The sequence below is a fragment of the Sciurus vulgaris genome, assembly GCF_902686455.1.
Source record: "Sciurus vulgaris genome assembly, chromosome: 5".
Taxonomy (NCBI): Eukaryota; Metazoa; Chordata; class Mammalia; order Rodentia; family Sciuridae; genus Sciurus; species Sciurus vulgaris.
Genome location: NC_136465.1, coordinates 111,398,428 through 111,415,796, shown reverse-complemented (window position 1 = coordinate 111,415,796; position 17,369 = coordinate 111,398,428). Strand labels below are relative to the sequence as shown.

The following is a 17,369-nucleotide window of genomic DNA, read 5'->3' as shown; positions in this document are numbered from 1 at the left end:
CGAGTTCTCACTTCAATGGATAGTGACTAGCTGTTTAGGGGTAGTGGAAATTGTGTGTGTCTTTCCTGAGTGTAGCCAATGTTGCAAAGCATTTGATTTACCTTTTTGGCATTAGTGAATTGATATCTAATTCTGCCCTGCATCTCTTCCTTCTTTCATAGACCACTTATAGTTCTTTGACAGAGGTGACCACATCAGCCTGTTTTCCATTGCTACAACAAAATGCATGAGGCTGGGTAATATATAAAGAAAAGAGATTTAGTTTACTTACCTTTTTGGAAGCAGGAAATTAAAACAGCATGGCATCAGCTCTGATGAAGGTCCCTTGTTTGCATCATATCAAGGTGGATGTCATCGTCCACCATGAGTGTATAAAGGAAGGGATCACAAAGTACAATGGGAAATCAGAGGATTTCTGAGCACCAGCCTTAGTCCTTAAGCCTCATGTGAACTAATCAGGGTCTCATGAGAGCTACATTAATTCCTTCTGAAGACAATGCCTCCAATGACTTCCCTTTAGGCTCTACATCTTAAAGATTCCACCACTTCTCAACATTATTACACTAGAGACCAAGCTTCCAACACAGGAAACTTTGTGGGATACATTCATAACATATACAAACCATAGGCGTGACCTCTGTGAGGTTCACATACTGTCTCCTCCTGAGTGCCCCTCTGTGGAGAAAGTATTCATTTCTGAGACCTAACAATATTTGGAAATTTTTCTCTTTGATGTCCTGAATGAAGAGTCATCCAAACTTGGCTCCTTGGAGTCTCATCATGACTTCTTCTCAGTGGTGTCCTTTAGCAGACTTGGTGATTCAAGAAGTTTGAAGTTACATCTAGTCCCAGGAAGGAGCATCAGTTTCTCTCTGGAGGACTTTAGTCTGGTGTCATTAGTTGAGGTCTGTAAGTTTCAGGTTTCAGGGCTGTGGTTCAAGGGTGATGCTACCAGTCCCTAGGGGGCAGTGTGGGAATATGTGAAGGCATTTTGCTAATCACAATGATTACAGGGAGCTATAGTACTTAGAGAGTGGTGACACAAATATTTTTTCATCGAGTTCATATACATTGGATTTTATAGAAATGTAATTATTGTGTAAATCTGGGAGGAGAGTAAACTTAATTTTTTTAGGAAATTTGACAAGATTATTCATTTCAGTAAGACTTTCATTGATGGTAATACTGTTCATGATGTCTGAGTTGCTAGTGTGACACATACATCTATATGCACCTGTAGGTGTAGCTTCTATGTTTACAGTGGTTGTGTGTTTGGAGTCCAGCCTCCAGCTCTTTGTCTTCTGGTGTGGTGGTATCCAAGCATTTTTATTAAAATACTTATTTTATAATAAACCATTTTCTTCTTATTTGGCAGCTAGTACATTATGTTGATTTTTGTGAAGTTATGTTTGAAGGTAGTTTATCTTATCTATGAATTTCACTTTAGAACGATGAAGGAAATAATAAATTTTTGAATTTAAAATAAGGCCTTGGAAGCCAGGCATAATGACATGCCTGCAATGGCAGCAACTTGGGAGGTTCAGGCAGGAGGATTGCAAGTTCAAGGCTGGTCTGAACGACTTAGTGAGACCCTGTGTCAAAATAAAAAATAAAAGAACATTGATGTAGCTTAGTGTTAGAAAATCTCTGGGTTCAATTCCCATTACCAAAACACTAAAGAAAAAAAAAATCAATCAATAAAATAAGGTTTTAGATTTAAAAAAGGGTGAGATTAGCTACTCTGGAGGTTACCATATTGGTTACATCAGGCTGGAGTGCAGTCAGTCATACAGAGTACAGACTTCAGTCAGACTGCTGAGTCTAGATCCCAGCTCTAACACTTTGAAGAAGTCACTCTCTTTTTGTGTCTCAGCTTTATTATTTGTAAAATGGATATAAAAAAGGTATTAGTCAGCTTTCTGTTACTGTAATAAATATCTGAAATAATCAACTTAGAAAGATGAAAGGTTTATTTTGCTTCACAGTTTTGGAGGTTTCAGTCCATGATGGTTTGGCCTCTTTGCTTTGGGCCTGAGGTGGCATAGCACATTATGGCATGGGCATGTGGTGGAGGCAGCTGGGAAGTGAATAAGAGAAAAAAGTGAGTGGAAGAGACAGAGGTTCCACAATCTCTTTGAGGCATATACCCATTGACCTAAAACCTCCTAGTAGGCCCCACCTCTTAAAGGTTCCTCAACTTCCCAACAGTGCTACAGACTGGGGACCAAGCCTTTAACACATGGGTCTTTGGGGGACATTCCAGAGCCAAACTACAGCAACAATAGTACCTACTGCATAGGGTTAATGTGAGGATTAAATGGTTTAACATAAAGCACTAGCAGTGCCTGATACATAGTAAGAACCTAGAAAATAAAAGCTATTTGTATCCCCTTCTGTACCTTCCTATCCTTGTTTCAGAGAAAAGTTTTGCAGTGTTCAGACTATCCTGGAGAATTATCTCATATACTGTTCTAACAGGAACATCTGAGTCCCATTATTACTATATAAAAGTCAATTACCTTCAAGGGATATGATGAAGTTATAACATTTTTCATTTTTATTGGTTCATATTAGTTATACATAACATTAGAATTAATTTTGACATAATAATAAGTGCATGGAATATAATTCGTTCTAATTTAGTTCCCAGTATTTACTCCCCCCACCTCATTCCCTTTCCTCTACTGACCTTTCTATTATTTTCTTACATTTTTTTCTTTCTCTCTTTCTTTCTTTTTTTGGTACCAGGAATTGAACCCAGGGGCACTTAACCACTGAGCCATGTCCTCAACCCTTTTTATATTTTATTTTGAGACTGGCCTAGAGGGAAGTCATTGGAGGCATTGTCTTCAGAAGGAAAGTTGCTGAGGCTGGCTTTGAGCTTGCGATCTTCCTACCTCGGTGTCCCAAGTTGCTGGGCATGTGCATCACCATGCCTGGCTCTATTATTTACTTACGTTAAAAAATTAGTATTTTATGGACATAACACTTTTAAGAGACAGGATCAGAGTCTGTGTTTCCTTCCCATCCCAAATCTAGGCTTCAAGTCAGATAGTGAAGGGAGAGGATAAAAGCCCTCTGGAGGGAATCTAGCACTTAGGTTATTGCATAGGAAAGTTAATAGTTATCAAACCTGGACCTGTCTGAAGTGCTTTCTTCTTCATGACCGAAGTTTTGGTTCTGACTATAGCTTGAAGTCTAACTTCTTATAATCTGTGCCCAAATTTCCATACCTTGCCCTGTCTTTATGCCTGGCGCTGATTCAGTTATTACCTGAATTCTCTTTGTCCTTGATTTATTTACCCTTACAAGTAGGTTGGCCTAATTTTTTGATTGGTCTTATTTTATGTGCAGGTATATAGCTTGAAACAGCCTTCAGATGTAAAACCCTCTTGGAGAGAATGTATCAGACAAGACTCTTCCTGAAACAATGATATTCTGCCTTTATAGAAAATGTGATGAATTTTTTTGGGATATCACAGGGAATCTTGAGCTGATAGTAGGATGATGGTATGAGACTTTTTCTGTGGAAACTGTCAGTAGGTCCTGAGAAGGCCATACAGCACAGATATGAGTGCATCCTGATTATAGGATATTCTGTTGTTTTTTGTTCCTTATCCTTTTGAATTCCATTATTCCCTGAGGGGTTTTGATTTGTTCTGGACAAAAATTTCAGTAACTCTCAAAAACAAAGTCTTGCTGAGGTTGATCCAAGAAAAAAAGTCTTCATCTGTAATCCCAAGGATAAACAGCAGGGAGAGTCCAGATCCAAACTACAGAAATAACAGTATCTACTTCATAGGGTTACTATAAGGATTAAATAGGTTAACATAAACCACTGAGAATACGCCTGGTACATAGTAAACACCCAGGACAGATAAGCTATTAGTATCTCTTGCTGTAGTATCCTTGTCTCTCCCTCTCCTGAGAGAAAATGAAAGTCAGATTGGAAAAGGTTGCTGCTGTCGTTCACATCATCTACTTCCTCCTCCCTTGGCAGTGTCAAAATGCCAGGCCCCTTCTTTTTCTTATTGTCTATTCTTAGGGATCAAGGGAGACTCAGCTGGTCCTTTTTACAAGGCTCTCAACACAGTTACAAAAGATAAAGCTCATTAATCCTCACAGTGCAGGTGCTGTCCTTGGTTCTGAAATCCATACTCTAGGTTTCTGGGGATACATTCCTTATTTCAAATTCATTCTTGCTCAGTTAGCTTCCTCTGACCCTCTGTTCCTTTCTCATATTCTCTTGTTCTCTACAATTCTGGTTTATTTTTTCTTGATTGTTTATTTACTTCTAAAAATAATAATTGTGGTTTATTTCCTTTTCCTTTTCTCATCTTCCATTTATTTATTTATTTATTTATTTATTTATTTATTTATTTATTTATTTTTGGGTACCTGTTTTGTATTTTATTTAGAGAGAGGGCCTCACTGAGGTGCTTAGTGCCTTGCTTTTGCTGAGGCTGGTTTTGAACTCACAATCTTCCTACCTCAGATTCCCATGCTGCTAGGATTACGAGCATGCACCACCACACCCAGCTTCCTTTCTTTTGTTTTTGACCAAGAATGACAACACTATGAAAAATAGCATGGACTTTGAAATTTAAAAAATATTGGACCTTGAGTGCTGGATTAATTCCTTAAACAAATCACATATATGAGTGTGATTTTCTTCAACTATACAATGGTGTAGTAATATTGACACCATAGGTTGTTGAGAGGCACCAAGGAGATGATAGACATGAAAGTGCTCATGAAAAGTTCATTAGTGTTATTAGCATGAGGTTTTGGTTTCAGTTGAATAAATAGGTATTATGAAGGGAGAGTTTCCAGTAGATCAATATTTTCTGAGAAGGTGCACAAAGGTAATAGTGGTAATAGTTGTCTGAGATAGGAGCCCTTTTAGATCATCTTGAATTACCTGGAAAGACTGTACATATGAAAGGGCACTGGATGATGTTGACTTGGAGATGTGAAGGATAGACTACTGGGCATATGCTGTTTATAATGTTTAGAATAATTAATTGGTCTAGCTATCTGTCTACTCATGCTTCTTTCACTGATTAAATTAGTTCATCAAATATTTATTGTTCACTTTTCATGCAAGTTCTAGGGAAGGCTGATGGGAAATTGTTATAGGTAGAGTAAACAAACCAACAAAAACCTAAATGTAAAAAGGACTGATAGTTGGTTGCAATCAAGGAAAAATAAAGGTAAACATATGATTGAAGCATAGAATCTGAGATTGTCAAGAACTATGTCTGCAGAGATGTGTAGGGACAAGTCAAATTAAGAAATTTGACCTTTACTCAAAGGGTGTCTATACATAATTCAGGATTAGATTTTTTTATAGGCAAGTGTGACTAAGAGATAATAGGCAAGGAAATCGAAGGTATTGGCAAAAGAATGGTTTAAGACTTTGGATTGTGTAATCTTATCTGGATGAGGAGAGACGTGAAGACAGGCAGGGGCTAACAAAGGTACAAAGGAAGTGATAGCAATGGACTGAATGTCTTAATGGGACCAAAACAAGAATAGTGGGAACAATCGAGTAAGCAAGTGACCTGAAAGAATAAGAGGTTAATGAGAAAAATGGATGTCTGAGCTTATGGTTTCAGAGGTGAGGCATTTTGGATTTTACACCAAGATCCAGGATGGTATCATGGGAATGGACAATTGAAGAGGAGCAGAGGAGTTGCTTATTGGATTTAGGAGGCTAGATCTTGGATTGGACATGGATGTTTGAATCATTCAGGGTAATAGCAGATCTTGCATTGAAGAGGCAATTTATGAAACAAGTGCCAGTATTCTCAGGAACAAGGGAGAGTGACAGAAGAGGAATGCTATGTATATCCCAAATACACAAGCCTCAAGGAAATATGCCACTTTAACAGAAAGTGTGTGTGTGTGTGTGTGTGTGTGTGTGTGTGTGTGTGTGTGTTGGTCTTGAAGTGCTGATGAGAGACTGATTACTTTTGGATCCAGATATACCTGGGCTTGGAAGAATGAATAGCCTCTACTTGTGGCCATTATTAAAAACATAGTAAGGATGATAACTGTGTATGTTATTTCTGTGCAGGTTTTCAGATCTTCAATATGCATGTACACACACAAGCAATGTAAGGTATTGTCTTTTGTGATTTTAATCTTTAAACAAATTGTATAACCCTGGAAAATTATGCTCCAACTTGTAAAAACATGTTTGTGAGGTTTATCCATGTTGACACTTGCTCTCATTCACATCAACTACATCGTTTCACTGCACTGTCACACATTTTATAGCAAATTTTCTATTGATGGACATTTAGATTTTTTCCAACTTTTGTTGTTCAGAAAATGCTGCTATGTATGTGTCTTCTTTATCTGTAATATTCTACAGCTTCATTTTGTGTCTAAGTGTGAATTTATATTTTATTTATTTTGTTTGGTATTTCAAATGTATTTTATTTTATTTTGGCGGGGGGAGGCTAGGAATTGAACCCAGAGTTTCATGCATGCTATGTACACAACTGAATTACATATCAGGTACTTGAGTATTATTTAATGAGAATTTATATCTGGGATCAAATGATAGGTAGGTCTGTTTCTTTCCCTTTTACCACAATACCAGCAGCCTTTGATCAATCATTAAAAAGATGAGACTTTAAATGGGAATTTCTAATTTAAGGAAAAAGCAGAGGATGGCAGGGACGAGGTGGTGGTGTAGGTGAGACGTGGCTCTTTTTCAAAACTTCAGAGGAATACCATGGAGGCCAGATGCTTTGTGAAGACCTTGGGACCCAGGCGTCTTTTAGTCTGCACCTCCTAAATGTCTTGGAGTAGTCCCTACTTTGTTCTAGGCTGTATTTTCAATGCCTTTCACATGTGGACTAAACAGAGACCTGTGGGCCTGGTGTGGGTATTCTGAGGAGGGTGCTGTGCTCTCTGTCCTGGGATTTACTGTGCTTCTGGTTTACTCCCTCCAGGTCACTCTCACACAACTCAGGATTTCACTTTTGACTTTAATGCAAAGGATAAACATCACAGAGACATTTTTAACACTCAGATACAGACTAGATCCTGGTCCACTTCCCAAGCAACATAATAGGGGAATTCAAACATCTTTTTCCCTTGCTCTCTATTCCCACTCCACCCAGACAGCAACTTTCTTTCCCAGATCTTCTAATGCCTCCAGATCTCCTCACTTGTCCTCTTTAGTAAGTCTACCTGTCTTGGTCCCACTACTCGGGATTTTATCTCTTTACATCCCTGAGGATCTACATTCCTTTTTTTCCTCGCTCAGTTTTCCTACTATTTACTTTTATTATTATTTTTTATTCTTAGTGAGTACACATAAATTTCATTTGGGAATTGGAAAAATGTGAACATTTCAGAGTAATCCTATTAAAGTAATATGTGGTATTTAAATTTTTTCATTATCTTTTTTTGACAGTGATAAATATTTAAAAATTTTTTGTACATGTATATAGGGTAATAATGTTTATCTCATTCTATCATCCTCCTATCCCCCCTCCCTTTACTCCCCTCTGTACAATCCAAAGTTCCTTCATTCTTCCCTACACACCCGCCACTATGGATCAGCATCTACTTATCAGGAAAACATTCAGCCTTTGGCTCTTACTGAAGCACAGTAAATCCCAGGACAAGGAGCACAGCACCCTCCTCAGAATACCCACACCAGGCCCACAGGTCTCTGTTTAGTCCACATGTGAAAGGCATTGAAAACACATGGGATTGACTTATTTCACTTAGCATGATAATCTCCAGTTCCATCCATTTACCTTCAAATGCCATAATTTCATTCTTCTTTAAGGCTGAGTGATATTCCATTGTGTATATATGCTACATTTTCTTTATCCATTCATCTGTTGAAGGGCATCTAACTTGGTTCCATAGTTTGGCTATGGTGAATTGAGCTGCTATAAACATTGATGTGGCTGCATCACTGTAGTATGCTGACTTTAAGTCCTTTGGGTATAAATCAAGGAGTGGGATAGCTGGGTCAAACAGTGGCTCCATTCCAAGTTTTCTTAGGAATCACCATACTGCTTTCCAAAGTGGTTGCACCAATCTGTAGTCCCACCAGCAATGTATGAGTGGACTTTTCCTCCACATCCTTGCCAACACTTCTTATTGCTTGTATTTTTGATAATTGCCATTCTGACTGGAGTAAGATGAAATTGTACAGCAGTTTTGATTTGCATTTCTCTGATTGCAAGAGATGATGAACATTTTTTCATTTGTTGACTGATTGTATTTCTTCTTCTGTGAAGTATCCGTTCAGTTCCTTAGCCCATTTATTGATTGGGTTATTTGTTTTTTTTTGGTGTAAAGTTTTTTTGAGTTCTTTGTATATCCTGGAGATTAGTGCTCTATCTGAGGTGTGAGTGGTAACATCTTTTTCCCATTCTGTAGGCTCTCTTTTCATGTTCTTGATTTTTTTTTTTTTTGCTGAGAAGAAGGTTTTTAGTTTGAATTCATCCCATTTATTGATTCTTAATTTTGCTTCTTGTGCTTTAGGAGTCTTGTTAAGGAAGTTGGGTCCAAGCCATGATGAAGATTTGGGCCTACTTTTTCTTCTATTAGGCACAGGGTCTCTGTTGTAGTGCCTAAGTCTTTGATCCACTTTGAGTTGATTTTTGTGCAGGGTGAGAGATTGGGGTTTAATTTCATTTTGTTACATATGGATTTCCTGTTTTCCCAGCACCATTTATTGAATAGACTATCTTTTCTCCAATGTGTATTTTTGTCAGCTTTGTCTAGTATGAGATAACTGTGTGTTCTATTTTGTATCATTAGTCTACATGTTTATTTTGGTGCCAATACCATGCTACTTTTTTGTTACTATTGCCCTGTAGTATAGTTTAAGGTCTGGTAGTGTTATGCTTCCTGTTTCACTCTTCTTGCTAACGATTGCCTTGGCTATTCTGGGTCTCTTATTTTTCCAAATGAATTTCATGATTTTTTCCATTTGGGATTTTAATAGGAATTGCATTGAATATGTATAACACTTTTGGTAGTATGGCCATTTTGACAATATTCATTCTGCCTATCCAAGAGCATGGGAGATTTTTTTCATCTTCTAAGGTCTTCTTCAATTTCTTTCTTTAGTGTTCTGTAGTTTTCATTGTAGAGGCCTTTCACCTCTTTTGTTAGATTGAGTCCCAAGCATTTTATTCTATTTGAGGCTATTGTCAATGGGGTAGTTTTCCTAATTTTTCTTTCAGAGGATTCATCACTTATGAATAGAAATGCATTTGATTTGTGGGTATTGATTTTACATCCTGTTGATTTGCTGAATTCATTTGTGAGTTCTAGAAGTTTTCTGGTGGAATTTTTTGGATCCTCTAAATATAGAATTATGTCATCAGCAAATAGGAATAGTTTGAGTTCTTCTTTTCCTATTCGTATCCCTTTAATTTCTTTGGTCTGTTTAATTGCTCTGGCTAGAGTTTCAAGGACAATGTTGAATAGAAGTGGTGAAAGAGGGCATCCTTGTCTTGGTTTAGTTCTTATAGAAAAATTTCCTACTATTATCCCCCTCACCTCTGAAAACCGTGCCTTTTCCCTGCACTGTGTTTGTTAAATATGAATTCCTGGGCCCAATTTCTAGGAAGCCAGATACAATAGGTCTGGTTGCCCAGAAATCTTTATTTGTAAACAACAATTTGATCATTCTGATATCAGCGGATCATACACCATACATGGAAAAGCACATCCATAAAGTTCAAATTTAAAAATTAGAAATTTGTTTTGGGTGCTGAGATTGAACCCGGGAACTTGTTAATGCTCACTATACACTCTATCACTGAGCCATACCTGCAGCTTTTTCTCTTTTTTTCCTTTTTTTGAAGAAACAAGGCTGTGCAGGTTGCAGTGGTCCACACCTGTAATTCCAGCTACTCAGCAGGCTGAGGCAGACTGATCACAAATTCTAGGCCAATCTGGGCAACTTAGTGAGACTCTGGCTCAAAAAAAAAAAAAAAAAAAAAAAAAAAAAATGTCTGGGGATGTAGCTAAGTGGTAAAGCACCACTGGGTCCAATCCCTAGTAGTGTGTGTGTGTGTGTGTGTGTGTGTGTGTGTGTGTGTGTGTGTGTGTGTGAGAGAGAGAGAGAGAGAGAGAGAGAGAGAGAGAGAGAGAGAGAGAGAGAGAGAGAAAGAGAGAGAGAGAGAGAGACTATATTGCTCAGGCTGATCCTAAACCCCTGGGCTCAAATGATTCTCCTGCCTCATCCTCCCAAGTAGCTGAGACTACTGGAATGCTCCTCCAGAACAGTTTTATTTCATTTTTAAAGGCTTCAAAGATTCTCTGATAGAGCAAAATTTCAGAATCCCTTCATTGGATTAATTTATCCTTCCTATCTTATTTAGTTGCCTCCTTCCTTTCTTCTACTACTTATTAGTCCAACATCAGTAACGAGAGAACCCATGGAAACTCACAGAACTGTGGTCTAATTGGCCTCCTGGGCTCCAGGCACAAGTGGCTTGGGCTCTTGCCTGTCCTCTAACTGACCTTTGCTCTTCCATGGCCGAGCTCTGTGTGCAGTGGCAGTGCCTCTCAGCTTGTGCACTACCTATTCTACAGAATTTGGGCCTAAGAGTTATGCTTTTTCATTTTAAAGATTTTGTTTGAAATGTGTCAGGAGATCTTACCTTAATTCTGGTTCTTATGACCATCTTCCTAATCCCCCTTTTCCTCTCTTCTAATGCCCTTTCTCAGTCCTTGCCACCTTCGATTAAGAATCTGAAAATGTTCCCCACTTGGCATTACTGACCTGCTCCCTCTTGCATTCTCTTCAGTATTAATTTACTCATTTTTTCAATTTATAGTTGTGGAATGTCTATAGTGTTCAGGCCCTCTACTAGGCATGTGATTTTTTTAAATGTATTTTTAGCTGTAGATGGACAAAATACCTTTATTTTATTTATTTATCTTTATATGGTGCTGAGGATCAAACCGAGGACCTCACACGTGCTAGGCAAGCACTCTGCCACAGAGCTACAACCCCAGCCCTAGGCATGTGATTTTGATTCTTATCTAGTTACAATGGAAAAATTGTCACCTCGTGTGGTTAGACATCTACTTTTCCCATGGTCTCTACGGTTTTGCTGCCATAGTCTCTATCTATCCAACTTTGAGGAAGGGGCTAAGCTGAAGTTGAGGAAGAGGTCAATAACTGTCCTGTCCCCCTCTGCAGGCATGCCCTATGATCGGCTGTCCCCTGAGCTGACGAAGAGCACCCTTACCTCGTGGTTCTCGAGGCCGTAGATCATGGGGTTGGCCATGGGAGTGAATACAGTGTAGAGGACAGTGAAGGCCTTTTGGAGCCAGGGTGCCATGTGGTCTGTTGGAGCCACATAAACCACAAAGAGGGTGCTGTAAAACACTCCAACCACACTGAGATGGGAGGAGCAGGTGGAGAAGGCTTTCTGCCTCCCAGGGCCTGGAGGTATTTGCAGCACAACCCTCAGGATGAAGGCATAGGATGTCACAATCAGCAGGAAGGGGACCACTGTCAGGAAGCCTGAGATGCTGACTCCAGTTCCCCACACGACTCCCACATCCCCACAGAATAGTCCTACAACTGGAGCAAAGTCACAGAAGGAGTGGTCGATCTCCCTGATGTGAGGACAGAGGGACAGAGGGGCTGCCAGAGCCAGAGTGAAGGCAGAGAAGAAGAAGCCACTGAGCCAAGAACCAATGACAAGGCAGCTACAAAACCAGGTGCTCATGAGGACAGGGTAGTGAAGGGGATGGCAGATGGCCAAGTAATGGTCATAGGACATGGCCGAGAGCAGGAGGCACTCAGCTGCAGCCAGTGAGGCAAACATGTAGAACTGGATGGCACAGCCAACCAGTGAGATGAAGTCCCTCCCTTCCAGGAGACTCCATAACAGCCGAGGCATAATGTTGGAGGTATAGCCAATCTCCAGCAGGGAGAAGTGGCACAGGAGGAAGTACATGGGTGTATGGAGTGTCCGACTGGAGGCCACAGCCAGCAGGATGAGGGTATTATCCCCTACTGTCACCACATAGATGGCCAGAAAGAGGCTGAAGGGAAGGAAACCCAGGTGTTGTAGATCCCCAGATCCCACTAGGATCAGCTAGGTGGTCTGGTTCTCACTGTCATCACTGGACTGCTTCCTCATCTAGATCTGAGCCCAAGAGAAGGGAGAAAGGTAACCAATATTGACCAGTATTGTATAATGGCCACACTCCGTGTTTGGCTTTTTCATTTATACATCACAACAAGCACTGGAGACAAGTCTTATTGTCTCCTATTTATAGAAGAGAAGATAAGACCCAATGAGTTTAAGTCAATTATTCAGGGTCACTATGATGGAATCATGATTTGAAACCAAGTTTGCTTGACTCCAAAGCTCCTGTGTAAAATACTGTTCTACAGTGCTTTCCTTAACCTTTTCTGAGTCATAAAAATGTCAGAGTTAGCATCACAGAGCAGGGAGCTAGTTACCTGGCACTCCTAACTGAGCACCAGCAGGAGAACCACCCCTGTGAGCGGGTCTGGAAGGGTGGGAGTGGTACCCAGGGGGGAGGTCATTCTACTTTGAAGTCATGTGCATCCCTGAGGCAGCCACTTCATTTTCCAAGAAAGTCAGACTGGAAATCCAGATAAGCAATCTGTATCATCTACTCTGTGGGAGATGCAATGTAGAAATCCCAGATCCCAGCCCCTTGGACAGTCATTCTTTCTTCCTAGACAAGTAGCCTGGTGACCCATTGTAAAATAATTTTCAAAATTTGCCCAGTCTCTGGTCAGATATTCAGAAGCTAAGGATTCTTCATTTTTCTTGAGTCTCCTGCCCTGTATTCTCCATACAGGTAAAATACTCAATTTATCCCAACTAACTCTGGGTTCTTTAGCAATTTCTACCCTAGTACAGGCTTTCTTCTCTTAGTTTCTGCAGCACTAACTTAACACCAAGCACACAGGACACCCTGGTAAATATTTATGGAAGGAATAAATAAATGGACTAAGGAATTAGTTACAATAAATTTCCAGGAGCAAATTGCCATGGTAAATTGCAGCATGTGACAACTAATTCTTGTACCACAGAAAGGGGCATGAATGACTACTAAGAGAAAGAAGGAATCTGTGAGTCCTCCCCTAAATGAGAGAACATTGGACTATTGCCATTTAGAGCTTGAGATGGACCTATGATTAAGAATAGAGATGGAGGGCCACGTTCAGCGGAGACGGGAGCAAGATGGCGATTCCGGGCAGGCAGTATGGGCTTATTTTGCCAAAGAAAACACAGCAGTTGCACCCTGTTTTGCAAAAACCTTCAGTATTTGGGAATGATTCTGATGATGATGATGAGACCTCCGTGAGTGAAAGCCTTCAGAGAGAAGCTGCTAAGAAGCAAGCCATGAAACAGACTAAACTGGAAATTCAGAAGGCCCTTGCAGAAGATTCTACTGTATATGAATATGACAGTATTTATGATGAAATGCAGGAAAAAAAAGGAGGACAGTAATCCCAAATTGCTTTTGGGAAAGGATCGGAAGCCAAAGTATATTCATAACTTATTAAAAGCAGTTGAGATCCGAAAAAAGGAACAGGAAAAAAGAATGGAAAAGAAAATACAGCGAGAACGAGAAATGGAAAAGGGAGAATTTGATGATAAAGAGGCATTTGTGACATCTGCTTATAAAAAAAAATTGCAAGAGAGAGCTGAAGAGGAAGAAAGAGAAAAGAGGGCTGCTGCACTTGAAGCATGTTTGGATGTAACCAAACAGAAGGACCTCAGTGGATTTTATAGGCACCTGTTAAATCAAGCAGTTGGAGAAGAGGAAGTACCTAAATGCAGCTTTCGTGAAGCTCGGTGAGAGGTCTGGAATAAAGGAAGAGAAATCAAGAGGTTACTCTGATGAAGTAAATTCAGAGAACAGAGTGCTACAAGAGAAATGCATTATCCAAACTGGTGTAAAGGAGGAAAACCCAGATGCGGACAGTGATTTTGATACTAAGAGCGAGGATGATGAAATGGAAGAAAACAAAATGAACTGCAGAAGACAAAAGGTCACGGAGACCTCTAAGAATTACTCCAAGCATCACAGGAACCAAACTCCATTCACGGTCATCTAGTGAAGAAAGAGGACATGGTGCCAGACACCACACTAAAAGTTTCAAGGCAAGAGGACATGAGAAAAGGGAGGATCCACACCACGAGAGGCAGTCCAGAGACCAAGAGAATTATACTGACTGTGACCACCAAAAAGAAAAGAATTCTCATAGGCACAGAGAGACCAGTCATAGAGATTCCCACTGGAAGAGGCATGAACACGAAGATAAATCAAGGGGAAGAGGTCAGAGAGAAAGAAATGACAGAGAATGGAAAAGAGAGAGAGATAGGGAGAAATACTACTCTAGAGAACAAGAAAGAGATAGACAACAAAATGATTGTGACCAGTACATTGAGAGAGGAGGAGAGAAGGAAGAAAAAAGCAAAACAAAGAAGGAACACATGAAAGTAAGGAAGGAAAGATATGAAAATAACGATAAGTACAGAGATGGGGAAAACCAAGAAGTAAGTGTTCAGTCTTCAGAAAGAAATCAAGACAGACAGGAAGGCACAGCAAATTCTAAGGCAAACGTTGAGTTTCTTGACCAGGAAAGATCCAGCAAAATAAGAAACATGGAAAAGGACAAAGAAAGAAGACAAGACAAACCCTCTAGTTCTGAAACATCACTGGGAGCAAAACACAGACTCACAGAGGAAAGGCAAGAGCAGGACAAAGAACAAGAGAGACCACCTGAGGCAGTAAGCAAGTTTGCAAAGCGGAACAATGAGGAAACTGTAATGTCAGCTAGAGACAGGTACCTGGCCAGGCAAATGGCACGGGTTAATGCAAAGACCTATATTGAAAAAGAAGATGACTGATGACTGCTCCCAACAGGAAGATCTGTGGAAGCATAAAACATTGTAACTCCTGGAATTTGCTTTTTGTAAAAGTATAAAAAAAATGTATTAGGAATGAATGGGAAGTATTTTTAAATAGAGTTCAAAATTCACTTTTTCATTTAGGTTTATATTAGAAATCAGTTCTTTTATCTTGAATGTTTAGCTGAATTTATTTATATTTCCTTATTAATAGCACATTCTTGATTGTATGCAAGAACCATAAGAGTGTGCCAAATCCCTCCCTGTAGGTACTTAATGTAGGAAAGTTGGCTCTGTTAAAACCATTAAAAAATAAACAACTCTCCTAATAATGTTGCTTTTGTTGCAGGATCTGTTTTGTTTTATAAATACTGTATTTCAGATGAAAATATGTGAACTTGACAAGTAAAATAGAGAAAATTGTGACTTTATGTTCTAAAATTTGTATAAAAGTGTGAAATATGTATCATGCATTTTGTCTAAATAACTTCTTAACCTACAACTTATTGACTAAATGAAAATAAAAATGATATGCTTATACTGTTAAAAAAAAAAAAAAGAATAGAGATGGAAGTCAAAGAGGTGTGCATGTATTCGTGTGTGTGTGTGTGTGTGTGTGTGTGTTTGTATGACAGGAGAAAGAAACCAGAATGTCCAACATAATCAACATAATACAAATTCTCTACATTTTTGAAGTTGAAAAAGGTGCCATTCCACATTCACGGATGGCAGCAAAAACACAGGGTTTTTGTGTTTCTGCTCTGGTCCTACCTTTCCCTCTGGGGTACATCATACAGACACACATTCAGGAGCCAGGAAGAAACTTGAAACAGGACGCTCGATTTTGCAGAGAGATCAAGTATTCTGCTTCAACTGACCTCAAATTTCTCAAGTGACTAGACTCTGAAGTAGTGCTCAAAAGTTACTATCATGTTTGCCAAGTAATGGATTCAGTCTTGGTGCCTAGTGAAATTCCTAAAGAGATGTTCTGTAAGAGTTGGAAATCTCATCAGGGATCACCAGGAGCTTGTGAAACAATGCATGCTCTTTATTGAGAACATTATCAGATCAGGAGAAAGGAGTAGAAAAAGAACATATTAATTTTAGTAAAAAGAGAAGGTAATGATCGTGTGCTTAAAGACAACACTCTTAGTTTTGCTACCATATACCAAAATTATTCATTAATGATTCTGAAAACCCAGAGAAAGTTGTGTAGTATAAAGGAGAAGGTGCTGGAGATCTTATCTCCACGTATTTTAACAGTGACTTCAAAAGACAGTAAAGATGCATGGCCCCACAAATTTCAGATAATAAGAAATGAAGTGGGGAAACCAATACTATAAGTGGCAGAATTATAATTCAAAACAATCTTGCCTTGGGATACTAAACTAAAAAGATGAAATTTAACAGGGTCACATATAAAAACCTGCAGAGCACTAATGATCAGCTGAAAAAAATATGAGAACAGTAGGACCTGATTTAACAGCCATTTTATGTAAAAATAATTTGGATTTGTTTTGTTCATTATCATCAATTAGGATTTGAGAACTGTGGAATAGGAGGAATATATTAAGAATGTGAACATGCGTATGCCTGTAATCCCAGCAACTCAGGAGGCTGAGGCAGGAGGATCATAAATTTGAGGCCAGCCTCAGCAACCTAGCAAGGTCCTAAGCAACTTAGGGAGAACCTGTTTCTAAAAACAAAAACAACAACAACAAAAAAAAAACGGAAAAGAAACAAATGTCTCTGAAAAAAAACAATGTGGAGATGTTTAATCTGGAAAAGACAAAACTATTGGAAGAATACAGAAGTTGCTTTCAAATATTTAAGGGGATCTTATGAAAAAGAGGTAATATATTTCATCTATAGAAGTGTGGAAAGCTGAACAAGGGCCAAGGAGGTGTTGGTGGTGGCCTTTGATTGCTCACCTGTGCTGGTTTCCTAAAGGTGATTTTTCTTCTTTTAATGATGCTAGAGATTGAACCCAGGGCTTTGTGCATTCTAGGCAAGTGCTCCACCACTGAACTATAACCCTAGCTCACATTAAAGTGATTCTTAAGGGGTTAACTATGGTTATTCATAGCATTATTTTTTGGGGCATGAAAATAAGGCTGAGGAATCAGGGTTGGAGTCAGGGAATAGATTTTCTTCCTAGACCCTCCAGAATTTTGTTGGCAAATACAGATCTTATCCACTGAAACCTCTTGGAAAAAACAAAACATTAAAGCAATATGGTAAACTACTATCAGTTTAGGTTGGGTCAGAGGTGGTCGTCTCTGTATGCAGAGAACAATATTGACCCAGATGAACTCTAGATACTCAGATTCAGGGGAGATGGGGACTGACCTGCTTCAGGATTGGAGTCAGCCTCTTTTCTGGATGTCTTTATCCCTGGACTAAATTCTTGTGACAGCTGACAATCTGTGGACTTCCTGCTTCTCTCCTGTGGAACTGCCC

General features: G+C 39.3%; 1 protein-coding gene and 1 pseudogene across 2 annotated transcripts; one reads left to right on the top strand and one right to left on the bottom strand.

Moving 5' to 3' along the window:
* Positions 1–11,031: 11,031 nt before the first annotated feature.
* LOC306661549 (olfactory receptor 11A1-like) lies at positions 11,032–13,101 on the bottom strand. Its single transcript, XM_079140575.1, has one exon. It carries the CDS (start codon positions 11,964–11,966, stop codon positions 11,208–11,210), a length of 759 nt encoding a protein of 252 aa, XP_078996701.1. The 5' UTR covers positions 11,967–13,101; the 3' UTR covers positions 11,032–11,207.
* Positions 13,102–13,211: 110 nt separating this feature from the next.
* On the top strand, positions 13,212–15,454 carry LOC306662734 (nuclear speckle splicing regulatory protein 1-like; annotated as a pseudogene). The gene has a single exon. The product of its transcript is annotated as a nuclear speckle splicing regulatory protein 1-like (transcript).
* The last annotated feature ends 1,915 nt before the right edge of the window (positions 15,455–17,369 follow it).

Bases quoted from the DNA above. Each gene is read 5' to 3' on its own strand.
- LOC306661549 (XM_079140575.1), bottom strand. From the start codon at position 11,966: ATGTACTTCCTCCTGTGCCACTTCTCCCTGCTGGAGATTGGCTATACC.